At 49.7% G+C, this 20674-nt stretch overlaps 1 protein-coding gene across 5 annotated transcripts in view; it reads right to left on the bottom strand.

Moving 5' to 3' along the window:
• Positions 1-14887: 14887 nt before the first annotated feature.
• The window catches only part of AGTPBP1 (ATP/GTP binding carboxypeptidase 1), a 151618-nt gene continuing 145831 nt past the window's right edge, over positions 14888-20674 (bottom strand). For 3 of the 5 annotated variants that reach the window (XM_029055758.1, XM_029055764.2, XM_029055766.1), the window contains one exon: positions 15062-15230. In XM_029055758.1, the coding sequence (XP_028911591.1) occupies positions 15062-15230 (169 nt within the window). Of the gene's footprint in view, positions 15231-20674 lie in introns of all 5 variants that reach the window. The other 2 variants (XM_029055762.2, XM_029055765.2) reach the window with 2 other exon arrangements.

Genomic DNA, 20674 nt, shown 5'->3' on the forward strand with positions numbered 1-20674 from the left:
CTCCCCGCCCCACAGGACTTATACACATAATTATAATCCTATTTATTTATATAGATGCCCATTTACTTGTTTTGATGTCCGTCTCCCCCCCTTTAGACTATAAACCCGTTGTGGGCAGGGATTGTCTCTATTTATTGTTGTATTGTACTTTCCGAACGCTCGGTACGTGCTCTGCACACAGTAAGCGCTCAATAAATACGAATGAATGAATGAAGAGTGAGCCGTGGTCTCCGTCCCCTCTGGGCTGCACCTCTCCGGGAGCGGTAGCAGCAACTTCTGTTCTTTTGGTAGTCTTTCCGGAGCGTTCTCGAGGCTTCCAGAACACCCTGGGTCGTGCAGCGGACAAGCGGCAGAGCCGGGATCGGAACCCGGGTGCGGGGCAGGGAACGGGGACGGACTGGTTGGCGTAGCGGGGCCCAGCGGATCAAAGCATCGGCCTGGGAGTCGGAGGAGTAGGGTCCTAACCCCGGCTCGGCCGCTTGCCCGCTGTATGACTTTGGGCGCGTCACTTCACTCCTCTGCGTCTCCATTTCCTCCAGATGGGGATTCATTCGTTCATTCACTCATATTTATTGAGCGCTCACCTTGTGCAGAGCACTGTACTCAGCGCTTGGAGGAGCGCAAGAGAGGACAAGGTCACAACAGACGGACACCTTCCTGCCCACGACGAGCTCACGGTCTAGAGGAATCAATCCCTGTTCTCCCTCCTGCTTAGACTGTGAGTTTTACGTGGGGCAGGAACCGTATTCGGCCCGATCGACTTGAATCCACCCTAACGCTCAGGACGGTGCTCGACGCATAGTAAGCGCTGTAAAAATTAAAACCCCAGAAGACGGCCCCAGGCCCACGGCAGAATAGAGTGTGGTTTTGGAAGCAGCCCCAACAGAGAGGCCCTGAGATGTAGGAGTCACTCAAGGCTCCTGTTTCTACAAGCTCCTTCTAACTCAATGTTGGCCTTTGAAAATCGGCACGATTCGTTCATTCGATCGTATTTATCGAGCGTTTACTGTGTGCAGAGCACTGTACTAAGCCCTCGGAAAGTACGATTCAGCAGCACGGAGACAATCCCCGCCCACAGCGGGCTCACCGTCTAGAAGGGGGAGCGGACATCAAAACAAGTAAACAGGCATCAGTGGCATCAATATAAATAGAATTCTAGATATATACCTATCATTAACAAAATAAATAGAATTATAGAATAAATAGAATTATAGAATGAATAGAATTGTCGGCTGTGTGACTGTGGGCAAGTCCCTTAACTTCCCTGTGCCTCGGTTACCTCATCTGTAAAACGGGGATTAAGACTGTGAGCCCCACGTGGGACACCCTGATTCCCCTGTGTCTACCCCAGCGCTTAGAACAGTGCTCTGCACATAGTAAGCGCTTAACAAATACCAACATTATGATTATTATTATAAATAAGTCCATACATACAAGCAGGCGCTGTGGGGCTGGGAGGGGGGTAGAGCAGAGGGAGCAAGTGGGGGTGATGGAGAGGGGTGGGGGAACAGAGGAACCGCGAAGGCCTCCCGGAGGAGGTGAGCTCTCAGCAGGGCTTCGAAGGGGGGGAAGTGTGTTAGTTTGGCGGATGTGAGGAGGGAGGGCGTTCCGGGACGGCGGAAGGACGCGGGCCGGGGGTCGACGGCGGGACGGGCGAGAACGAGGCCCGGTGAGAAGGTTAGCGGCGGAGGAGCTCCAGCGCCTGGCACGTAGTACGCGCTTAACAAATACCATCATTATCATTATTATTTTTAACGCGCAGCACCGTTCCTGGATCAACCAATCAATCGATACTATTTTTTGAGTGCTCACTGTGTGCAGAGCACTGTGCTGACTGCTTGGATCAGAGCAATAGTCCCTCTGACCCAGGACTCTATCTCTGACGCGAGCACCCAAGGATGCCCGGAATGGGCCTGGGAGGCAGGAGGACCTGAGTTCTGATCCCGGCTCGGCCGCGTGTCTGCTGTGTGACCTTGGGCAAATCACTTCACTTCTCTGGGCCTCAGTTACCTCATCTGGAAAATGGGGATGAAGACTGTTGAGCGCCATGTGGGACAGGGACTGTGTCCAACCTGATTAGCTTAAGACAATGCTTGACAAATAATAAGCGCTTAACGAATACCATTATTATTATTAGAATCATTAATAATGACCAGTTGCCAGTTGTTTCCCCTGACTTCCTAGAGGTTCAACTGCACGGTTAGAGATGGGCCATCAGAACACCCCGATTTTCTCTCTCCGTCCTTACCTTTCCTTCTGGTAGCCCGCTACGGACCTCTTTTCCGCAAATCTATTCCTACTTCTCTTGAACCTGCTGATATTTTCGGCCGGTACAACCGCCTGGGGGTGACGGGATGCGTATCATCATCCCCGCACTCTCGCTGGAGAAAGACGTCTATCTCTTGTTTGTTGTGAATGGACACACTTCAAGCCCATCCTGTTGTAGCGGGGCAGTGGAGAGCCCTAATTTTGCGTTTGCCCCGTCTACGTCCTTCATTATTTTGTAGAATCTGCCGCGTCCCCTTGGAGCCTCTTTCGGTGTTGTTCTAATACTTAATAGCATTGTTTTTGAGTTTGGATGAAACCAAAACGGATTGGGAACACCCTGAAAATAGAAGCGACTCTTTCCCAGAAAGGCAAATGGCAAGATTGTTTTGATGTTCTGCCTGGCTGTCACCAGCCCAAACAAATACCTGTCCTCTTCCTCAGGGAAGCATTTTCCTCCGTCAGGAGCTTAAGAACAAGACTGCTGTGTTTCTTCTGGTCCAGGGGCTTTTTGGGGGGGTGGGGACGGGGTCCTGCCTTTCCCAGTTCAGGGTCATGTGCTGAGGGAGGGCCAGGGGAGCTAAGAGTTCTAATAATAATAATAATAATAATGGTGGTGATGGTGGTATTTGCGCTTAAAATGTCAAGCACTGTACTAAGCGCTGGGATAGATATAAGTTAATCAGGTTGGACACAGTCCCTGTCCCACATGGGGCTCACGCTCTTAATCAAAATCTTAATCAAAATCTTAATGTTTTCTTGCCATCGTTCTCGTCTGTCCGTCTCCCCCGATCAGACCGTAAGCCCGTCAAACGGCAGGGACCGTCTCTATCTGTTGCCGACTCGTTCATTCCGAGCGCTTAGTACAGTGCTCTGCACATAGTAAGCGCTCAATAAATACTATTGAATGAATGAATGAATCCCCATTTTCCAGATGAGGTAACTGAGGCCCAGAGAAGTGAAGTGACTTACCCAAGGTCACGCAGCAGGCAAGTGGCGGAGCCAGGATTAGAACCCAGGTCCTTCTGCCTCCCAGGCCCAGGCTCTAGCCGCTAGGCCATGCTGCTTCGCTTTGGTTCTGTTCACAAGGGGTTCTGGGCCCTGCTTTGCTCTGCTAGCTCGGGAAGCTCAAATACTCCCCAAGGGAGTAGGGAAGCTTCGGGGCCCGGTGGAAAGAGCACGGACGTGGGAGTCAGAGGACCTGGGCTCTAATCCCGGCTCTACCACTTGCTTGCTGTGCGACCTCGGGCAAGTCGCAACTTCTCCGGGCCTAAATTTCCTTATCTGCAGAAGGGGGATTAATTCATTCCCTCATTCGATCATGAGGGAAGCAGCGTGGCTCAGTGGAAAGAGCACGGGCTTTGGAGTCAGGGCTCATGAGTTCGAATCCCAGCTCTGCCACTTGTCGGCTGTGTGACTGTGGGCAGGTCACTTAACTTCTCCGTGCCTCAGTTCCCTCATCTGTAAAATGGGGATTAAGATTGTGAGCCCCACATGGGACAACTTGATTCCCCTATGTCTACCCCAGCGCTTAGAACAGTGCTCGGCACATAGTAAGCGCTTAACAAATACCAACATTACATTTATTGAGCATTTACCGTGTGCTTAGCGCGTACTAAGCTCCTGGGGGAGGACGACAGAACAATAAACGGACCCATTCCCTGCCCACAATGAGTTTACAGTCTAGAGGGATTAAATATGATTAATTATAGGTTTATATTTAAAGATTAAATAGGGGTTCTCTCTCTTAGACCGAGAGCTCCATGTGGGACAAGGACCGTCTCCCACCCGATAACCTTCGTATCTACCCCAGAGTTTAGAACCGCGCCTGACGCGTAGTAAACACTTGACAGATGCCATAATGATATTACTCCCGCGGCTTCAGAATAATTAATACTTCCACGGCTTCGACGACCGCCTACCTCTATGTAGATGATGCCCGAATCTACCTCCCAAGCCCTGACCTCTCTCGATCAGTTGATAGTATTTACTGAGCGCTAACTGAGCACTGTCCTAAGTGCTTGGGAGAGTTCGAATCCCGGCTCTGCCACTTGTCAGCTGTGTGACTGTGGGCAGGTCACTTAACTTCTCTGGGCCTCAGTTACCTCATCTGTAGAATGGGGATTAACTGTGAGCCTCATGTGGGACAACCTGATGACCCTGCATCTGCCCCAGCGCTTAGAACAGTGCTCTGCACATAGTAAGCGCTTAACAAATACCAACATTATTATTATTATTACAATATGACGGACACATTCCTTACCCACAACAGTCCTTTTCTGCAATCTGGCATCTCCTTCTGCCTCCGGATCATCGCTTTATGGTCGTACTGTCAGCACGTCAAGGAAAACATGGCCAAAACCGAGCTCCTCCTCTTCCCTTCCAAATCCTCTCCTCTCCCTAGCTTTCCCTTCACGGTTCATTCAATCGTATTTCACTCAATCGTATTTGTTGAGCGCTCACTGTGTGCAAAGAACTGTACTAAGCACTTGGGAGAGTACAATATAACAAGAAACGGACACATTTGTGCCCACAACGAGCTCACGGTGTGGAGGGGGAGACAGACGGTGGTATAAATAAATAGGTAAATAAATTAATTACAGAGGTACACATATGTGCCGTGGGGATGGGAGGGAGGGTGAATGAAGGAGCAAGTCAGGGTGCCGCAGAAGGGAGTGGGAGAAGAGGAGAGGAGGGCGTAGTCAGGGAAGGCTTCTTGGAGGAGATGGGCCTTCAGTGAGGCTTCGAAGTTGGGGAGAGCAATTATCTGTCTGATATGAGGAGGGAGGGCCTTCCGGGCCAGGGGTAGGATGTGAGAGAGAGGACAGCGGCGCCGAGATAGACGAGATCGAGGTTAATAATAATAATAATAATAATACTGTTGGTATTTGTTAAGCGCTTACTATGTGCAGAGCACTGTTCTAAGCGCTGGGGTAGACACAAGGGAATCAGGTTGTCCCACGTGGGGCTCACGGTCTTAATCCCCATTTTACAGATGAGGTAACTGAGGCACCGAGAAGTTAAGTGACTTGCCCAAAGTCACACAGCTGACAAGTGGCAGAGCCGGGATTCAAACCCATGATCTCTGACTCCAAAGCCCGTGCTCTTTCCAGTGAGCCACGCTGCTTCTCTAGGTTGACAACACGACCAACCCCCCGCCCCCATACGGCAAACCCACAACGTTGGCATCCTCCTTGACTGTTCTCTCCCTCTTTTTCAACGTCCACATCCCGTCAGTTCTTTCCCCACACCATCTCCCCATCTGCCCTTTCCTCGCTCTCCAGGTTGACCCAAGGAGCCGCCGTGTCCCTCTAGACTGTAAGCTCGTTGTGGGCAGGGAACGTGTCTGTTTATTGTCATACCGGACTCTCCCAAGTACTTAGTACAGTGCTCTGCGCACAGTAAGCGCTCAATAAGTACGACTGAACGAACTCATCATGTTCCAACTCTATTACTACATCGGACTCCTCACAGACCCACGTGTCTCCAGTTTCTCGATCCATCAATCCCTGGTATTCACCGGGCGCTTACTGCACGCAGGGCACCGTATGAAGCGCTTGGGAGAGTACAATAGGAGTTGGTAGACGCGTTCCCTGCCCGCGGCGAGCTGACAGTCCCTTCCAGTCCCCTCTCCGGTTCTAATCCCGGCTCCGCCACTCGTCCGCTGTGTGACCTTGGGTAAGTCACTTCACTTCACTTCCCTGTTCCTCAGTTACCTCATCTGTAAAATGGGGAATGAGACCGTGAGCCCCAACCCATTTTGCTTGTACCCACCCCAGAGGTCAGTAAATTGCCTGGCACAGAGTAAGCGCTTAACAAATACCGTAATTATTATTGATTGTTACTATCATTCCCTCTCTCTGCCCTCCTCTTGACCCCCACACCCGAACAACCTGACATTCGATGTAAACGGAGAGGTAAATTATTCAGAATGCTCTCTTTCTTGACGGTTCTTCATAGAGCAGGTGGCGAACATATGGAATTCATTCCCCATAAGAGGTTGAGCAGAGCAAAAGATCAGCAGGGATTTAGGTAAAGTCACACAGGAACAGTCCATAATGGATTATTATAGGGAAATGTGAGAGGAACACACCTTTCCCCTTTTAACCATTAATAAGAAATGTGGTGCTTTGTAAGCGCTTACTATGTGCAAAGCGCTGGGGTGGATAATAATAATAATGACGGTGTTTGTTGAGCGCTTACTATGTGCCAAGCACCGTTCTAAGGGCTGGACCAAGTTAATCGGGGCGGACACAGTCCCTCTCCGCCATGGGGCTCATGGTCGACGTAAGAGGGAGTAAGATCGAATCCCCATTTTACAGATGGGGTTACTGAGGTATGGAGAAGTAAAGTGACTCGCCCAAGGTCACACAGCAGACGAGTAGCGGAACAAGGAGGAAAAGCAGCATGGCGTTGTGGATAGAGCCCGGGCCTGGGAGTCAGAAGGTCATGGGTTCTAATGCCGGCTCCGCCCCTTGTCTGCTGTGTAACCTTGGGCGAGTCACTTCATTTCTCTGGGTCTCAGTGACCTCATCTGTAAAATGGGGATGGAGACTGTGAGCCCCATGTGGGACAGGGACTGGGTCCAACCCGATTTGCTGGCATGCAACCCTGGCACACAGTAAGCGCTTAACCGATACCATCATTATTATTATAGAACCCGGGTCTTCTGACTCCCAGGCCTGGGCTCTTTCCACTCAGCCACGCTGCTTCTCAAACACCGCCGGTGTTTGAATAATGTTCCCTCTGAATGGAAAGGGGCCAGAAAAGTACTCTAATAGCAATAATAAGCTCCCCTCTACCCTGTAGGCTGCTTGTGGGCAGGGAATGTGTCTACCATAGCACTCTCCCAAGTACTTAGCACAGGGTTCTGCACCCAGAAAGCACTCATCAAATATGATCGATTGATTGTCGTTAAGCACCGAGGATTATACGAAGCCCTAAGCTAAATACAAGACAATCAGCTTGGATAGAGTCCCTGTCCCTCATGGGGCTCCCAGTAGAAGTAGGGGAGCGGACAGATTTTGAATCCCCATTTTACGGATGAAGAAGCCGAGGCCCAGCCAAGTGCAGTGAATTGCCCAAGGACACACAGCAGATCGGGGCGGAGTTAGGATTAGAACCCGGGTCCCCTGACTCCCAGGACCGTGCTCTTTCCGCCAGGCCACGCTGTTTCTCGATGCTTTCCTGGGATCGGCTAATTTACGAGAGCCGAGCTCTGCCGCAACGCCTGCTCTTTTAACCGACGGGTGCCCGTCGACTGGTTAGAACTTTGGAATTTGCCATTACACTCAAATTTTATGGGGTTTGAGAGTGAAAAAGGTCAGGGCGTGAAGAGCGTTCGGCGTAGCATGCACTGCAGGTGTTCTCCCACACAGACCTTCCACTGTAACTCATTTTAAAATGACTCAGAACTTCCTCACGTCCTTTCCTCCAAAGTGGACGCGTCGTACCGCTGGGAATTACCCAAAAGCGAGTCCGGAAAACCTGAAACCACATTTAAATTCGGAGTTTAAAATGATTATTTTTCAGCTTCCACAAGCCCCTTTCCTCTTTATAATATTCATTCATTCATTCAATTGTATTTATTGAGTGCTTACTGTGGGCAGAGCACTGTACTAAGTGCTTGGAATGTACAATTTGGCAACAGAGACAATCCCCGCCCAACAACGGGCTCACGATGGTATTTGCTAAGCGCTTACTATGTGCCGAGCACTGTTCTAAGCGCTGGGGTAGACACAAGGTAATGAGATTGTCCCACGTGGGGCTCAGTCTTAATCCCCATTTTCCAGATGAGGTAACTGAGGTACAGAGAAGTGAAGTGACTTGCCCAAAGTCACACAGCTGATAGGTGGCGGAGCTGGCATTAGAACCCACGACCTCTAACGCCGAAGCCCAGGCTCTTTCCATTAAGCCACACTGCTTCTCTAATTGGTGGAGTGGGGGTGGAGGGGTGTGTGTGTGTGTGTATATATATATACACACATTTTTGAAAAAACAGCATGCCCAAATGAAGTCAGAAGACCTGGATTCCAAATCCCGGCTTGCCCCTTCACCTCTTGCCCGCTGTGTGACTTTGGGCGCGATAATTGACTTCTCTGTGCCCGTTTCCTCACCTGTACATTGGAGAATCAATTGGGCAGGGAATGTGCCTGTTGATTGCTGTATTGTACTCTCCCAAGTACTTAGTACAGTGCTCTGCACGGAGTAAGTGCTCAAGAAATAAGATTGTATGAATTAATGAATACCTGTTTTCCCTCCCCCTTGGACTGGGAACCCCGTGTGGGACACAGACTGTCTGATCTGATGATCTTGTATCTACCTCAGCACTTAATAGTGCTCGGACCCTAGTAAGTGCTTAAATGCCACAATTGGGATGACGGTGGCATTTATGAGCGCTTAGTATGTGCAGAACACTGCATTAGGCGCTTGGGAGAGTTAATACAACAGAGATGGTGGCCCATCCTTCGAGTTTTCTCTACTGTAGTCTAGTGGACAGAGCCCGGGCCTGGGAGTCAGAAGGACCCGGGCTCTAATCCCGGCTCCGCCACTCGCCTGCTATGTGACCTTGGACAAGTCACTTCACTTCTCTGGGCTTCGGTTACCTCCTCTGGAAAATGGGGATTGAGACTGTGAGCCCCATGTGGGACAGGGACTGCGTCCAGCCCGAACTGCTTGTATCCACCCCAGATCTCAGTATAGTGCCTGGCACACGGTAAGCACTCTAACAAATACCATGAGTAGTATTATCATCAGTATGAGAACCGCCAAACTCCCTTTATTTTCGATAGTGTCATTCTACTGTTTACCACAAATCTGGACAGGCATCTGAAGGAAAATGTCCCTTGGCTTTCAGAATCCAAATAGCTAGAAGTTTATTTTCCAAAGCTGAAGTCTCCAAACGAGAAGAAGAATTAGCCAAGTTAAACAAAGATTTTATTTTCCATATGATGAAAAGTATATGGCCACAGAGGGATTGTGAGTTCTTTACTGTACAGTGAGTCGCCGTTGTTCAATTTATTCCCGGGGCATGCATAACAATATTTCCACAATTATATCCATTACAAGGGTTTACAGCGAAGAGTCGTATTCAACGGGAGTGCTCGCTGCACTGTTCGAATGAACAATTCCTTACGGGAAGGACTTGGATAACTTCCACATCTGTTGACAACATACAAAAGTTGGCACGTGACAAGGGACTGGTCGAGAGAGATACTGAACCCGAGGCAGGATCCCGTATGCGTGGACAAGAAGGAGAAACAAGCCAGTGTTGTGCGTTGATCCTCTAGCTACCGCCGCTGACTTTTGAGAGCTGATCAAATCCTGATGCGCATCTCAAGAACCCGCCATTTTGTCGTGGAAAACAAACAGCAGCGATGGGGGAAGCAATGAACTCTGTCCAACATTAAACCTACGTCGAGATGACCCTAAGGGGAGTCTCCCGCCCGATAACGGCCGGGTTGCGTGCGATAAGGCTGAAGACCTCTCGACGATTACCCGGAGAGACTCGCGGGCCTCTCTTCCCCAACCCGGCCGCCGATACACACCACGACGGTGTGGCTGGTCACCTAGGAGCCGATCTAGAGATCGGATACGTGCAGTGGCAGAGAGGCGCTCGTCTGAATGGTCATGCCAAGCGTATATAACACACAGACGCATCCTAGGCTTGTCCGGTAGACAGACGGTTTGGGTGGAGAAGGAAGTGAGCAATATCAGGTGTGTAATGCAGTCGGGGGGCGGGGAGGGGGCAGGAATGGGCGCCTGAGTGTGTGCCGGGGATCTCTCTCCCCATCCCGAGGTCTTGGGTGTCTTGGTTTTTGGGTCCTTCGGACCCTCAGCCCCGACAATGAACAGCTCTATTCACACACAACTGGTCCCGCCTGCAGATGGGGAATAGGGGAAGGTGTCACTTGGGGTTGCCGGCCTACAGGCACATTAACCTTGGGGGACTAAAAGTCCCCCAAAGAAACAGGTCTGAAAACAATCACCATTATCCACACCTCCTGCAAGACTCAGTGGTTGCCCGTCACATAAAACTATAAAGGAAGAGCAGACTTATTTCTCATTAAAATGCTTCTGGCATAGAATGGCGTCTCTTCTCTTCTGAGCTGGAGAGCAGAATTCAATTTATAAACTCTGGGTTGAGAAGCAGCGAGGCTTAGTGAAGAGAGCCCGGGTCTGGGAGTCAGAAGGACCGGGGCTTGAATCCCGGCTCCGCCGCTTTTGCCCGCTGTGTGACCTTGGGGAAGTCACTTCACTTCTCTGGACCTCATGTCCCTCGTCTATAAAATGGGGATTTAAAGAGTGGGAGCACCCTGCGAGACAGGGACTGCCGTCCAACTTGATGAACCTGTATCTGCCCCAGTGCTCAGAACAGCGCTTAACAGATAGTAAGGGCTTAACAAATAACATTAAAAAAAATACTCAGTGCTTTAACAAGTACCACAGTAGTTATCATCATCATCATTATCATTACTGTCTCCAGTTGAGCGACCGGCTTCGGTGTGACCCTTTAAAACTAAGAACGGCAAAAGAACGGGAAAAATAAATTCTGTGCCTTTCTTAAGCCTCTAGAAAACACGAAGTTTTAGTTTTTGCAGCCACTTCTGAACCTATCTGTTTTTGAATCTCCTGGGATTTTTGGAAAGGGAAACGTACCCATCTTGGTTCAGTATTTAAAGTTATAGTCGCATTATCTTCTTACTAAAAGTACTCAAAAACAGATGAAATTCCACGCCAGTCTCGATGGAGCTTCCGCAGTGTTGACATACAAAAGTCATTGACTCATTCCCCCTTTGTTCTAAATTAGCTACTTTTCATTCATAAAGAGCTTGGCCTTTCCACTCCTAGTCTTTCAATACTTCACAAGTGGGGCCGGGGGGAGGGGGGAGAGCGGGACACCTGCCAATCTGTTGTCTATTCCGGGGATGGGCGAAGTGGCGATGTCTTCTTTTTACACCCCGGATGAGTTTCCGCATCTGATTCAACTGGATCAGCGTGACGAGTGGCCAATTCAACCTTCTCTCAGCCAACGTGAACTCCAATTGGGAGCTCCTAGCTTGTGCGGGGGGAATTCATTTCACTCGGCAATTCATCAAGGCTCCTTCCTCACTGATTCCCCCGAATCATTCAAGGGCATACTAACGATAATAACGGTCGTATCTGTACTAGGCGCTGGGGTAGATATAAGAAAATCCAACAATCAATTGTATTTATTGAACGCTTACTGGGTGCAGAGCACTGTACTAAGCGCTCGGGAGAGTACACTGTAACAGAGTGGGGAGACACGTTCCCTGCCCACAAGGAGCTTACAGTCTAGAGGGGGAGACAGACATGAATATAAATAAATAAATTATGGATATGTACATAAGTGCCGTGGGGCCGGGAGGGGAGCGAGGGGTGAAGGAAGGGAGGAAATCCAACGGCCAGGGCGACGCGGAAGGGAATGGGAGAAGAGGAAAGGGGGGCTTTGTCGGAGAAGGCCTCTCGGAGGAGACGTGCCTTCGATAAGGCTTCAAAGGTGGGGAGAGGAGTCCGTCGGATATCAACAGGGAGGGCATTCCAGACCGGAAGCGGGACGTGGGCGAGAGGTCGGCGGCGAGGTAGATGAGATGGAGGTTCAGTGAGTAGATTGGCATTAGAGGAGCAAAGTGCTCGGGCTGGGTTGGAGTAGGAGAACAGCACGGTAAGGTAGGAGGAGACTGAATGCTTTCAAGCCGACTGCAAGGAGTTTGTTTGACGTGAAGGTGCATGGACGACCGGTGGACGGCAGAGTCAAGTGTGGACTGGAGTAAGGAGAGACAGGAGGCAGGGGAGTCGGCGAAGAGACAGATGCAGTGACAAGGCGGGATAGGATACGCGCCTGGATTCACGTGGTAGCAGAAATGGATGGAGAGGAGAGGGTGGATTTTAGGGATGTCGTGAGGGTTGGACCGATGGGATTTAGTGATGGCCCGAATATGTGGCTTGAATGACAGGAGTCAAGGATAATGCCAAAGTTACGGGCTTGGGGGACAGGAAGGATGATGGTGCTGTCTACAGCGATGGGAAAATAGGGGGGAGGACAGGGGTCGGGTGGGAAGATAAGGAGTTCTGTTTAGGACATGATAAGCTTGAGATGTCAGCGGGACATCCAAGTAGAGATGTCTTGAAAGCAGGAAGAACTGCAAGATGGCAGAGAGGGAGAGAGAGATCAGGGCTGCGGATGGAGATTTGGGAATCATACGCATCGAGAGAAGGAGTTCTCCAAGGGAGTGGGTGGAGATGGAGAATAGAAGGGGAGCCAGAACTGAGCCTTGAGGGATCCCCACAGTTAGGAGGTGGGAGGCAGAGGAGGAGCCCGCGAAAGAGCATGGGAATGATCAGCCAGAGAGAGGAGGAGAACCGGGACAGGACAGTGCCGGTGAAGTCGAGGTTGGCTCACGCTTTCAGGAGAAGGGGGAGGTCAACTGTTGAAGGCAGCTGAGAGGTCGAGGAGGAGGAGGACGGAGTGGAGAGCGTTGGATCCGTCCAGAAGGGGATCATCGGTGACCTCTGAGAGGGCGGCTTCGGTGGAGCGAAGGGGACGGAAGCCGGAATGGAGGGGGTCGAGGAGAGAAGCGGAGGAGAGAAACTTGAGACAGCGGGTGTAGAACACTCGCTCAAGGAGTTCGGAGAGGAACGGTAGGAGGGAGATGGGGCGAGACCTGAAGGGAGCCGTGGGGTCAGGGGAGGGTTTTTTTTAGGGTAGGGGAGACATGAGCACGTTTGCAAGCAGTGGGGAAAAATCCACGGGGGAGCAAACAGTTGCGGATGATTCCGTCTCCATTTCTTCCTCTCCAAAGCCTTAAAACAATTTTACTCCACTTTGTGGGTGTACGTATCAAATGAATACAAGATCCCTTTTTCGCCGGGAAATGAAACGGACCCTGAAATACAAACAAGTCTCTCCTTTTGTAAACCTAAGTCTAAAAATGTTCTATTCCAGGAGTTGCCAGAAAAATTTCTGGAGATGGACTGGAACACGGCAGAATTCTAGCTGGAGTTCCAAGTGACTTAAGAAGTCACCGTGTCCAACTCTGGGTGCAAAGGTCTTGTCAAAAACCCGTCAGGTAGAGATCTTGTGCGCTGTAACGAAAGCTGAACTCGAAAAACGCTTGGCAGAAATGTTAAAAATTCAACGGTGAGGAATGAATACACAAATCAGGACCGTAACAGTCTCCCGCGTGAACTTAAGGACACTTTCCTGAGCATTCACGTGTCTATCAATCGACGTCTACTTATGGAGCGCTTACTGTGGGCGGAGCACTGGGCTGAGCACTTGGGAGGAGGACAGTCCAACAGAATCAGCAGACACGGTCCCCGCCCAGAACGAGCCCGTGCTCGGGAAGCAGCCCGGCCTAGCGGACGGAGCACAGTCCTAGGAGTCAGAAGGACCCGGGTTCCGATCCCGGCTCTGCCGCCTGTCTGCCGTGTGACCTCGGGGGGAGTCACGGCACTCCTCTGGGCCTCGGTTACCTCACCCGGAAAATGAGGGGTAAGTCTGTGAGCCCCATGTGGGACACGGATGGACTGTGCCCAACCCCGATTAGCTTGTATCTACCCCAGCGCTCAGCACAGTGCCTGGCACATAGTAAGCGCTTGACAAAACCACAATTATTATTATTATTATCGTTATTCTGTACCTCCCAGGTGCCTCGTATAGTGCACCGCACCAAGCCGGCGCTCAATAAATCTATGTCCCAACACAAAATGTCCATCCTGTTTCTCTACCCGACACAGATGCGGTTCTTTACACCGGTTAGATTATATCGATGGAGTATATAGCACATGCAATATTAAAGAAGAAAATGTGTAAACAAATGTGTAGCTGAATAGACAACAACAACATGCACATTTAACCACAGCTTAGCAACGTCCTCACTGGGTAAATGTGTTTTGTTTTTTTTTCCCTTAAGCTTCATATTAAACAAACTCTCATGACTCTAGTGATCAACTTCAGCTGTCTCTCACGAGATGTAGTTTCAGAGAAGAGAGCGGCCCAAATGTATAATTCATGGTAGACACAGGTGCACCACTACCATAAAGAGCCTCCAACGAGTGGAGTGATCGTATCGTTTTGCACACGTAAATTTTTACAAACGTGCGCTCGTGTGTGGCTTTCTTTACAAATTTAGCATCGATTGGGCCGAAAACCACATCGGCGGAATATTAAGGGAGGGAAGAAACAAGTGCAACATTGTATAAATTAAATTTTCATCTGCTTGATGTTGCAACTGTAGAGTGAAACAGCTTCAGAGCAAGCCCTGGATTTCTTCAAACGCAATCGCACATTCAACAGGAATCCAAAGAATTAAATATCTTATCTCCGACAGCCACGGAGCCACAGATAAGCACACCCCCACGAGATCCCTGTCCGTATGCACTGTTTTTGAAGAATCTAGGACCACGAGGAATTTGGAGTTAGATTCTCTGCTCTGACACGACACCGACGGTCATCCCTTTGATAGAAGATATGAGGATAAGGAGACAGACTGTCATACGATCAAATGTAAAGGCGTTTTTAAAAAGTGGATCGATCTTTGATCGTTCAATGCTAAATGAGAGCACCAAATTCCTTCGACCAGAACAAATGTCAATTGGATCGGGAAACTAAAAGCGCATTTATTAATCGTTCGATCAAACTAGCCCCCGGTTACTTGTCTCTTCGAGGCAGCCTCTTCGAAAAGGTGATCCCTGGGGTTCCCCGCTGGATGGAAACCTAGATGTTTGATTTCTTCGATGTTTTTAATGTAAAAAGGCAGAAGCCTCCGGGAAGTTAAGTTCTTGACGATCGTGAGGCAGAAACCGAGTCTTCGTGAACGCACGATTCAAAATCCACAGTGTTTTCGGCTAATTCGGTGTCCTGTTCGTCGTCACTGTCTGCGCTGTAATCGACTTCTTCCGGGAAACGAGGTTCATCTTCATCCATTACATAAGTAGTAGGACTGTAGCCAAAAGAGATACACACACACACACACACACGCACACAAGATGGCATTAGATTTTAAAAGTCTCAAATTAACCACTCGGAATGGGGGCCTAGCTCTACCAATCTACATCAGTGCCTTTATCCAAAAATCTTTAGTTCCAATGTAACGCAAGTAGGGAGCGTTTAGGAGAAAAACCCATGCCGACCAAGGGAATGGCCCAAGCCCTGTATAACGAATGTTTGTTTTTCCCCGTAAAAGCTACCCGGTGACTGAAAGACCCTCACGGTGACTCAAAGGTAAACACGTTAACTTTTCATTACCCTGCAAGAAATACCATGTGCCTCCTGGTAGAAAACCAACTTGCCAATATCTAGTAGAAAAAAAAAAAAGGCATTCCCCTTTGCAGACAATCATGAAACCTCTTCGCAGACAACAAAGGTTTATTTTGGAAGCCCTATTTTAAGCACAGAGGCTCCCTGGGTAGTGGGTAATTTCAAGGGCCTTTATAAAGCAACTATGGATATCCTAATTGGTTTCTTGAGTAATGTGCTAAAATCACTTGGTCCAGGATCCTAAAGTGATTATCTGCTATTTGAGAAAATTGAAGACCGAAGGAAAAAATACACAAGCCTGCCATTTCTTAGGATGAGGAAAAATAACAAGTGAACCCTCCACACCCAGTTTAATTACTCTCCCCTAGGACCCGGATATTTGCTTAAAAGCACTAAGTGCTTCTAAATTTTTCATTACATAAGTAGCTTTGAATTGAGACAAGCTCTCCACGAGGGTCTGTAACCTATCCTTTTTCTTAATAATCAAATTATTCCGACTCCTCCCAATCTGACAGATTGTCAGGCAGAGGAGAACCGAGCCTGAGGGTCCGTCTACACCAGCCTCTCGACAACCCAACGCTTTCGCTGCCCTATCGAGACCGCCGTAATACAGAGTCGGGAAACGACGAAGGGTGGACAGCGAAGCCACAGAGAGCCCGACCGATTTGGCGCCTAATAGTTCGGGGCTTACTGCGACTCTGGGTGAGATGCAGAATGTGACGATCCATTCCCTTTTTCTGCAGTAATAATCCCAAGATTGACTGAGCCGTAAAAAAAGGAGACGTCGTTCTGGCTTTTTGCGATAAGGGAATTAAACAAACTTCTCAACTAGAGATGAGTCGATTGAATAACATATTGTCCAACCAGCATGACTTTCAGATTTCAGATTTCATGCCTATTATCTTTGGATCGCTGCAAAATCAGTTTCTCAAACACTGCGGGGGAGGGCAGGGGGTGCGAGGGGAAGAGGATGACCCACAGCTCCATACACCCGTTTTGGGCTCAAAGCCAAATATTCCGCTCTCGGAAGAAAAAGATGGGGACGGCCCCGTTTACCATTCTGCGCAACCTCTGGGGAAAAAACCAAAAAACTACAGGATCTGTTCTGCTAAGATAGTCCAAAATCCATGGCATAATAGCCAGGGGATGACCCTGAATTCCTAATCACAGACTTGGAACCCAATCCAGTTTTGCTAATGGGGATCTGAGCGCCGTAGGGTCCGAACCCTGGCTGCCCTGGCCAGAGGAGTCTGCCCTGATCTCAGGACCGCAAGGGATAAGAGACTTCCAATAGATCGGAAGCTCTTCAAGGGTAGGGCCCAATGGCTTTTTATCAACCGATCACAAGGATTTCTTGAGCACTGTACTAAGGGCTGGGGAATGCCCAACGGAGTTTGCAGGGACGGTGTCCTTGTCCTCAAGGAGCTTTAAAACCTCTACTTTATGCTGCCAAATGCCCATTTGGGCACTTTCATAAAAAGGCAGTTAATCGGAGTTATTCACGACGAAGAAGATTGGACTCTCGAGGGGATTCCTGGATCTCTGACCTCCTCCAGTGACGCCCTCTTCCCCCCCCGCCACCCAACCCACCCAAGGGTCTCAGAGCCCTCAGCCCTCAAATTCCTGGAACAAAAGTAGGCCTAATTGACACAGGAGAGGTAGTGAAAAGGAACCGCAGAACTAAGGATACCATACTTAGAAAAATGGTCTTCAGTTCTGCCGCAGAAAATAACAGAGCTGAGAGGAAAGGGGAAAGGCAGATGATGATACTACTTATTTGTTTGTTAAGCGCTTACTACGTGCCGAGCACTGTTCTAAGCGCTGGGGTAGATGCAATAATAATAATAATAATGATGGTGGTACTTGTTAAGCACTTACTATGTGCCAAGCACTGTTCTAAGCGCTGGGGAGATACAAGGTGATCAGGTTGTCCCACGTGGGGCTCACAGTTTTAATCCCCATCTTACAGATGAGAGAACTGAGGCCCAGAGAAGTTAAGTGACTTCCCCAAAGTCACACAGCTGGCGAGCGGCGGAGCCAGGATTAGAACCCATGACCTCTGACTCCCAAGCCCGGGCTCTTGCCACCGAGCCAAGCTGCTTGGTAATCAGGTTGTCCCAGGTGGGGCTCACAGTTTTAATCCCCATTTTCCAGATGAGGTAACGTGATGTTGCTCAGGAAATTTCTAAAACCAACGATTTGGTCAAGATGAAACAACCTCTTGAACTGGATTTCTGACCAAGCCTCCTGCCCCAAATCAATAGCATTCACTGAGTGCTGACTGTGTGCTAAGCCCTGGGAGAGATCAACAGAGGCCAAGACCTGGTCAGGCCCGCCCTCGGGGGCTTCGAGTCTTAATGGACCTACACCCTCCAAACCTGGCCCAGAAAATAAGGCTGGGGAGAAACCTGCCGAATCACATTTTATCTGGCAGAAAGTTAAAAAAAATTAAAAGTTCCAAAACTTTACCTCTTAAACGCTTGGATAGTGCTACAGCTATATTCAATCAGTCGATGAGCACTTATTTATATTAATGTCTGCCTCCCCCACTAGACTGCAAGCTTGCTGTGGGCAGGGAACGTGTCTACCAAGCCTGCTCTGTTGTACTCTCCCAAGTTCTTAGTACAGTGCTCTGCACACGGTCAGCGCTCAACAAATACGAGAGATGAGGAGGAGGAGGAGGAGGAAGAAGGAATGTGTCTGTTTACTGTTGCTCTGCACATGGTAAGTGCTCAATAAATACGAGATGAGGAGACACATTTGTGTGTCTGTTTTCTGTTGCGCTGTACTCTCCCGAGCGCTTAGTACAGTGCTTTGCACAGATTATTATTATGCGCTCAATAAATACGATCGAATGAAAGGTCTTAGGAGTGGAAGCCCTGCCACCAGAAGTGGTTCTGCTATTTAAATCCCCTTCCTTCCCCGAGAATGGCAATCACCCTACCGCAATGTGATGTTATTTCCTCCCCCAAACCAGGCTGAAAATTTTCAGGGCGCAAAGCCAACTGCTACAACACGCCCTTGCTGGAAACAGAGAAGAGAACTGACCGGGGGGAGTAAGGCTGTCGGTCAAGGTCGAACCGCCCGGACCCAGCAAATTCTCGGGCCGCCGAGCCACTTGGAAGAGCTTCCAGAAGTGAAGCTTCTGTGGATTGGGGCTGCCCCGTGGGCCTAGGACAAGGGGACTGCCGAGGGGCAGGCCCGAGGCACGGCTGCGCCCATCTCCTCGTGGACCGGTGCCAGGTGAGCAGTTTGTTACATAAGTCCTCCCCGCCCCCTCCCGGGATATGCCTGAATTCTCTCTCTGGTACTTCCACCCTGCTCTCAAGTCCTTTCTTTCAGCAGATGGGAATTCAAATCTCTTCTGTCACAGGGGAAAACAGTCCAATCTGTCGCCATATCTGGCACTTGGTCTCTCAACATCCCCCCGCCCCCTCCTCGTCTTCTTCCGTCTGTCCTCCCTCGCCCTAGAAGCAGCGTGGCGTAGCGGCGAGGGCCCGGGCCCGGGAGTCGGAAGGTCATGGGTTCTCATCCCGCCTCCGCCACCGGTCTGCTGTGTGGCCTTGGGCAGGTGACTGCACTGGGCCTCGGTCACCTCATCTGGAAAATGGGGATGGAGTCCGTGAGCCCCACGTGGGACCGTGTCCAACCCGATTTGCTCGTATCCTCCCCAGCGCTTAGTACGGTGCCTGGCACACAGTAAGCACTTAAATACCACACTCATTCTGAACGGCCACTGGCGGCCGCCTTGTGCCCCCCATATTCACATGAATGATCTTCACGGGGGGGGGGGGGGGGGGGGGGTCCCAGCCCGTGAAACTGGGGGGATGGGAGGGAGGGGGACGGGGAAGCTGCCTATTGGAAATTTCCAAGTTTGGAAAGAAACATTCAAAGAGGGGTAATACACCAAAGACCCTCGCTCTTCTAACAGAAACACCACATCAGATTCTTTTTCCTAAGGCGGAGGGGCGGTGGGGGAGAAGAGGGGATAATTTTAAAAGAAAGGCTTCGTTCTCAGGAAAATCCCCCCATTTGCCCCAAGTGCAGACCCTCCCACAGCTGCCTCCAGAAACACATTAAGCCCATCAGCTACGGGGGTGATCCCGTGGGACTAAAAGAGTCTGAAATCTTCCCTTCGTTGCCTTCTGGGATTAGTCGGGGCAAAAGTTAATTTTTCTGCCCAACGACGCTGTGTCGGTTTTATAATCCGGACTGATTTCTAATGGGAACCGGACGGAGACCTTCCAACTTTTGCTTCACTGGCAGTGAATTTCCCGAATACTCCCATGAGCCTATCGCCGGGTTAGGTAGCATATAAAATGAAAGCAAAAAGACACGGATACAGTCTTAAAGGAACTTACGTTCCAAGAAGTCCCAAACCGTTGAGAGCTTTACCAAGGCAACCTGTTTAGCATTCTGGCTTTCTTAATAACGTTGGCATTTGTTAAGCGCTTACTATGTGCAGAGCACTGTTCTAAGCGCTGGGGTAGATACAGGGTCATCAGGTTGTCCCAGGTGGGGCTCACCGTCTTAATCCCCATTTTACCCAGGTTCTCCGACTCCCAGGCCTGTACTCCATCCATTAGGCCACGTTGTTTTTGCCTCTCCCCCGTGATGTGCTCCTCACTGCCTCTTCCCTGTCTCCCATCAGGCAGTCGGTCGTATTATTGAGCGCTTACGGTGTGCGAAGCAGCGTGCTAAGCGCTTGGGAGAGTACGACATAACAGAACAGACACATTCCCTGCCCACGGTGAGCTTACTGTCTTGATGGGGAGACAGACATTAATAGAAATAAAAAAGTTACAGATATGTAATTTCGTGCTTCCCACTCACTCGACCTCTTCTTGCTGTTGAGGTTCCGGCTCTCTCCGCTGGACAGACCGCTCAATCGGTGGTATTTATTAAGCGCTTATTAGGTACTTAGTACAGTGTCTGGAACATAGTAAGTGCTTAACAAATACCATTTGAAAATAAATAAATAAGTTAAATGTGCGGAGCACTGTACTGAGCGCTTGGGAGAGTAGAATACGACAGAAGGAGAATACTCCAGCCTGGGAGTTGGAGGAACTGGGTTCTAATAATGATGATGATAATAATAATGGTGTTCGTTAAGTGCTTACCATGTGC

This window comes from Ornithorhynchus anatinus, chromosome X5 (genome assembly GCF_004115215.2).
Source record: "Ornithorhynchus anatinus isolate Pmale09 chromosome X5, mOrnAna1.pri.v4, whole genome shotgun sequence".
NCBI lineage: Eukaryota > Metazoa > Chordata > Mammalia > Monotremata > Ornithorhynchidae > Ornithorhynchus > Ornithorhynchus anatinus.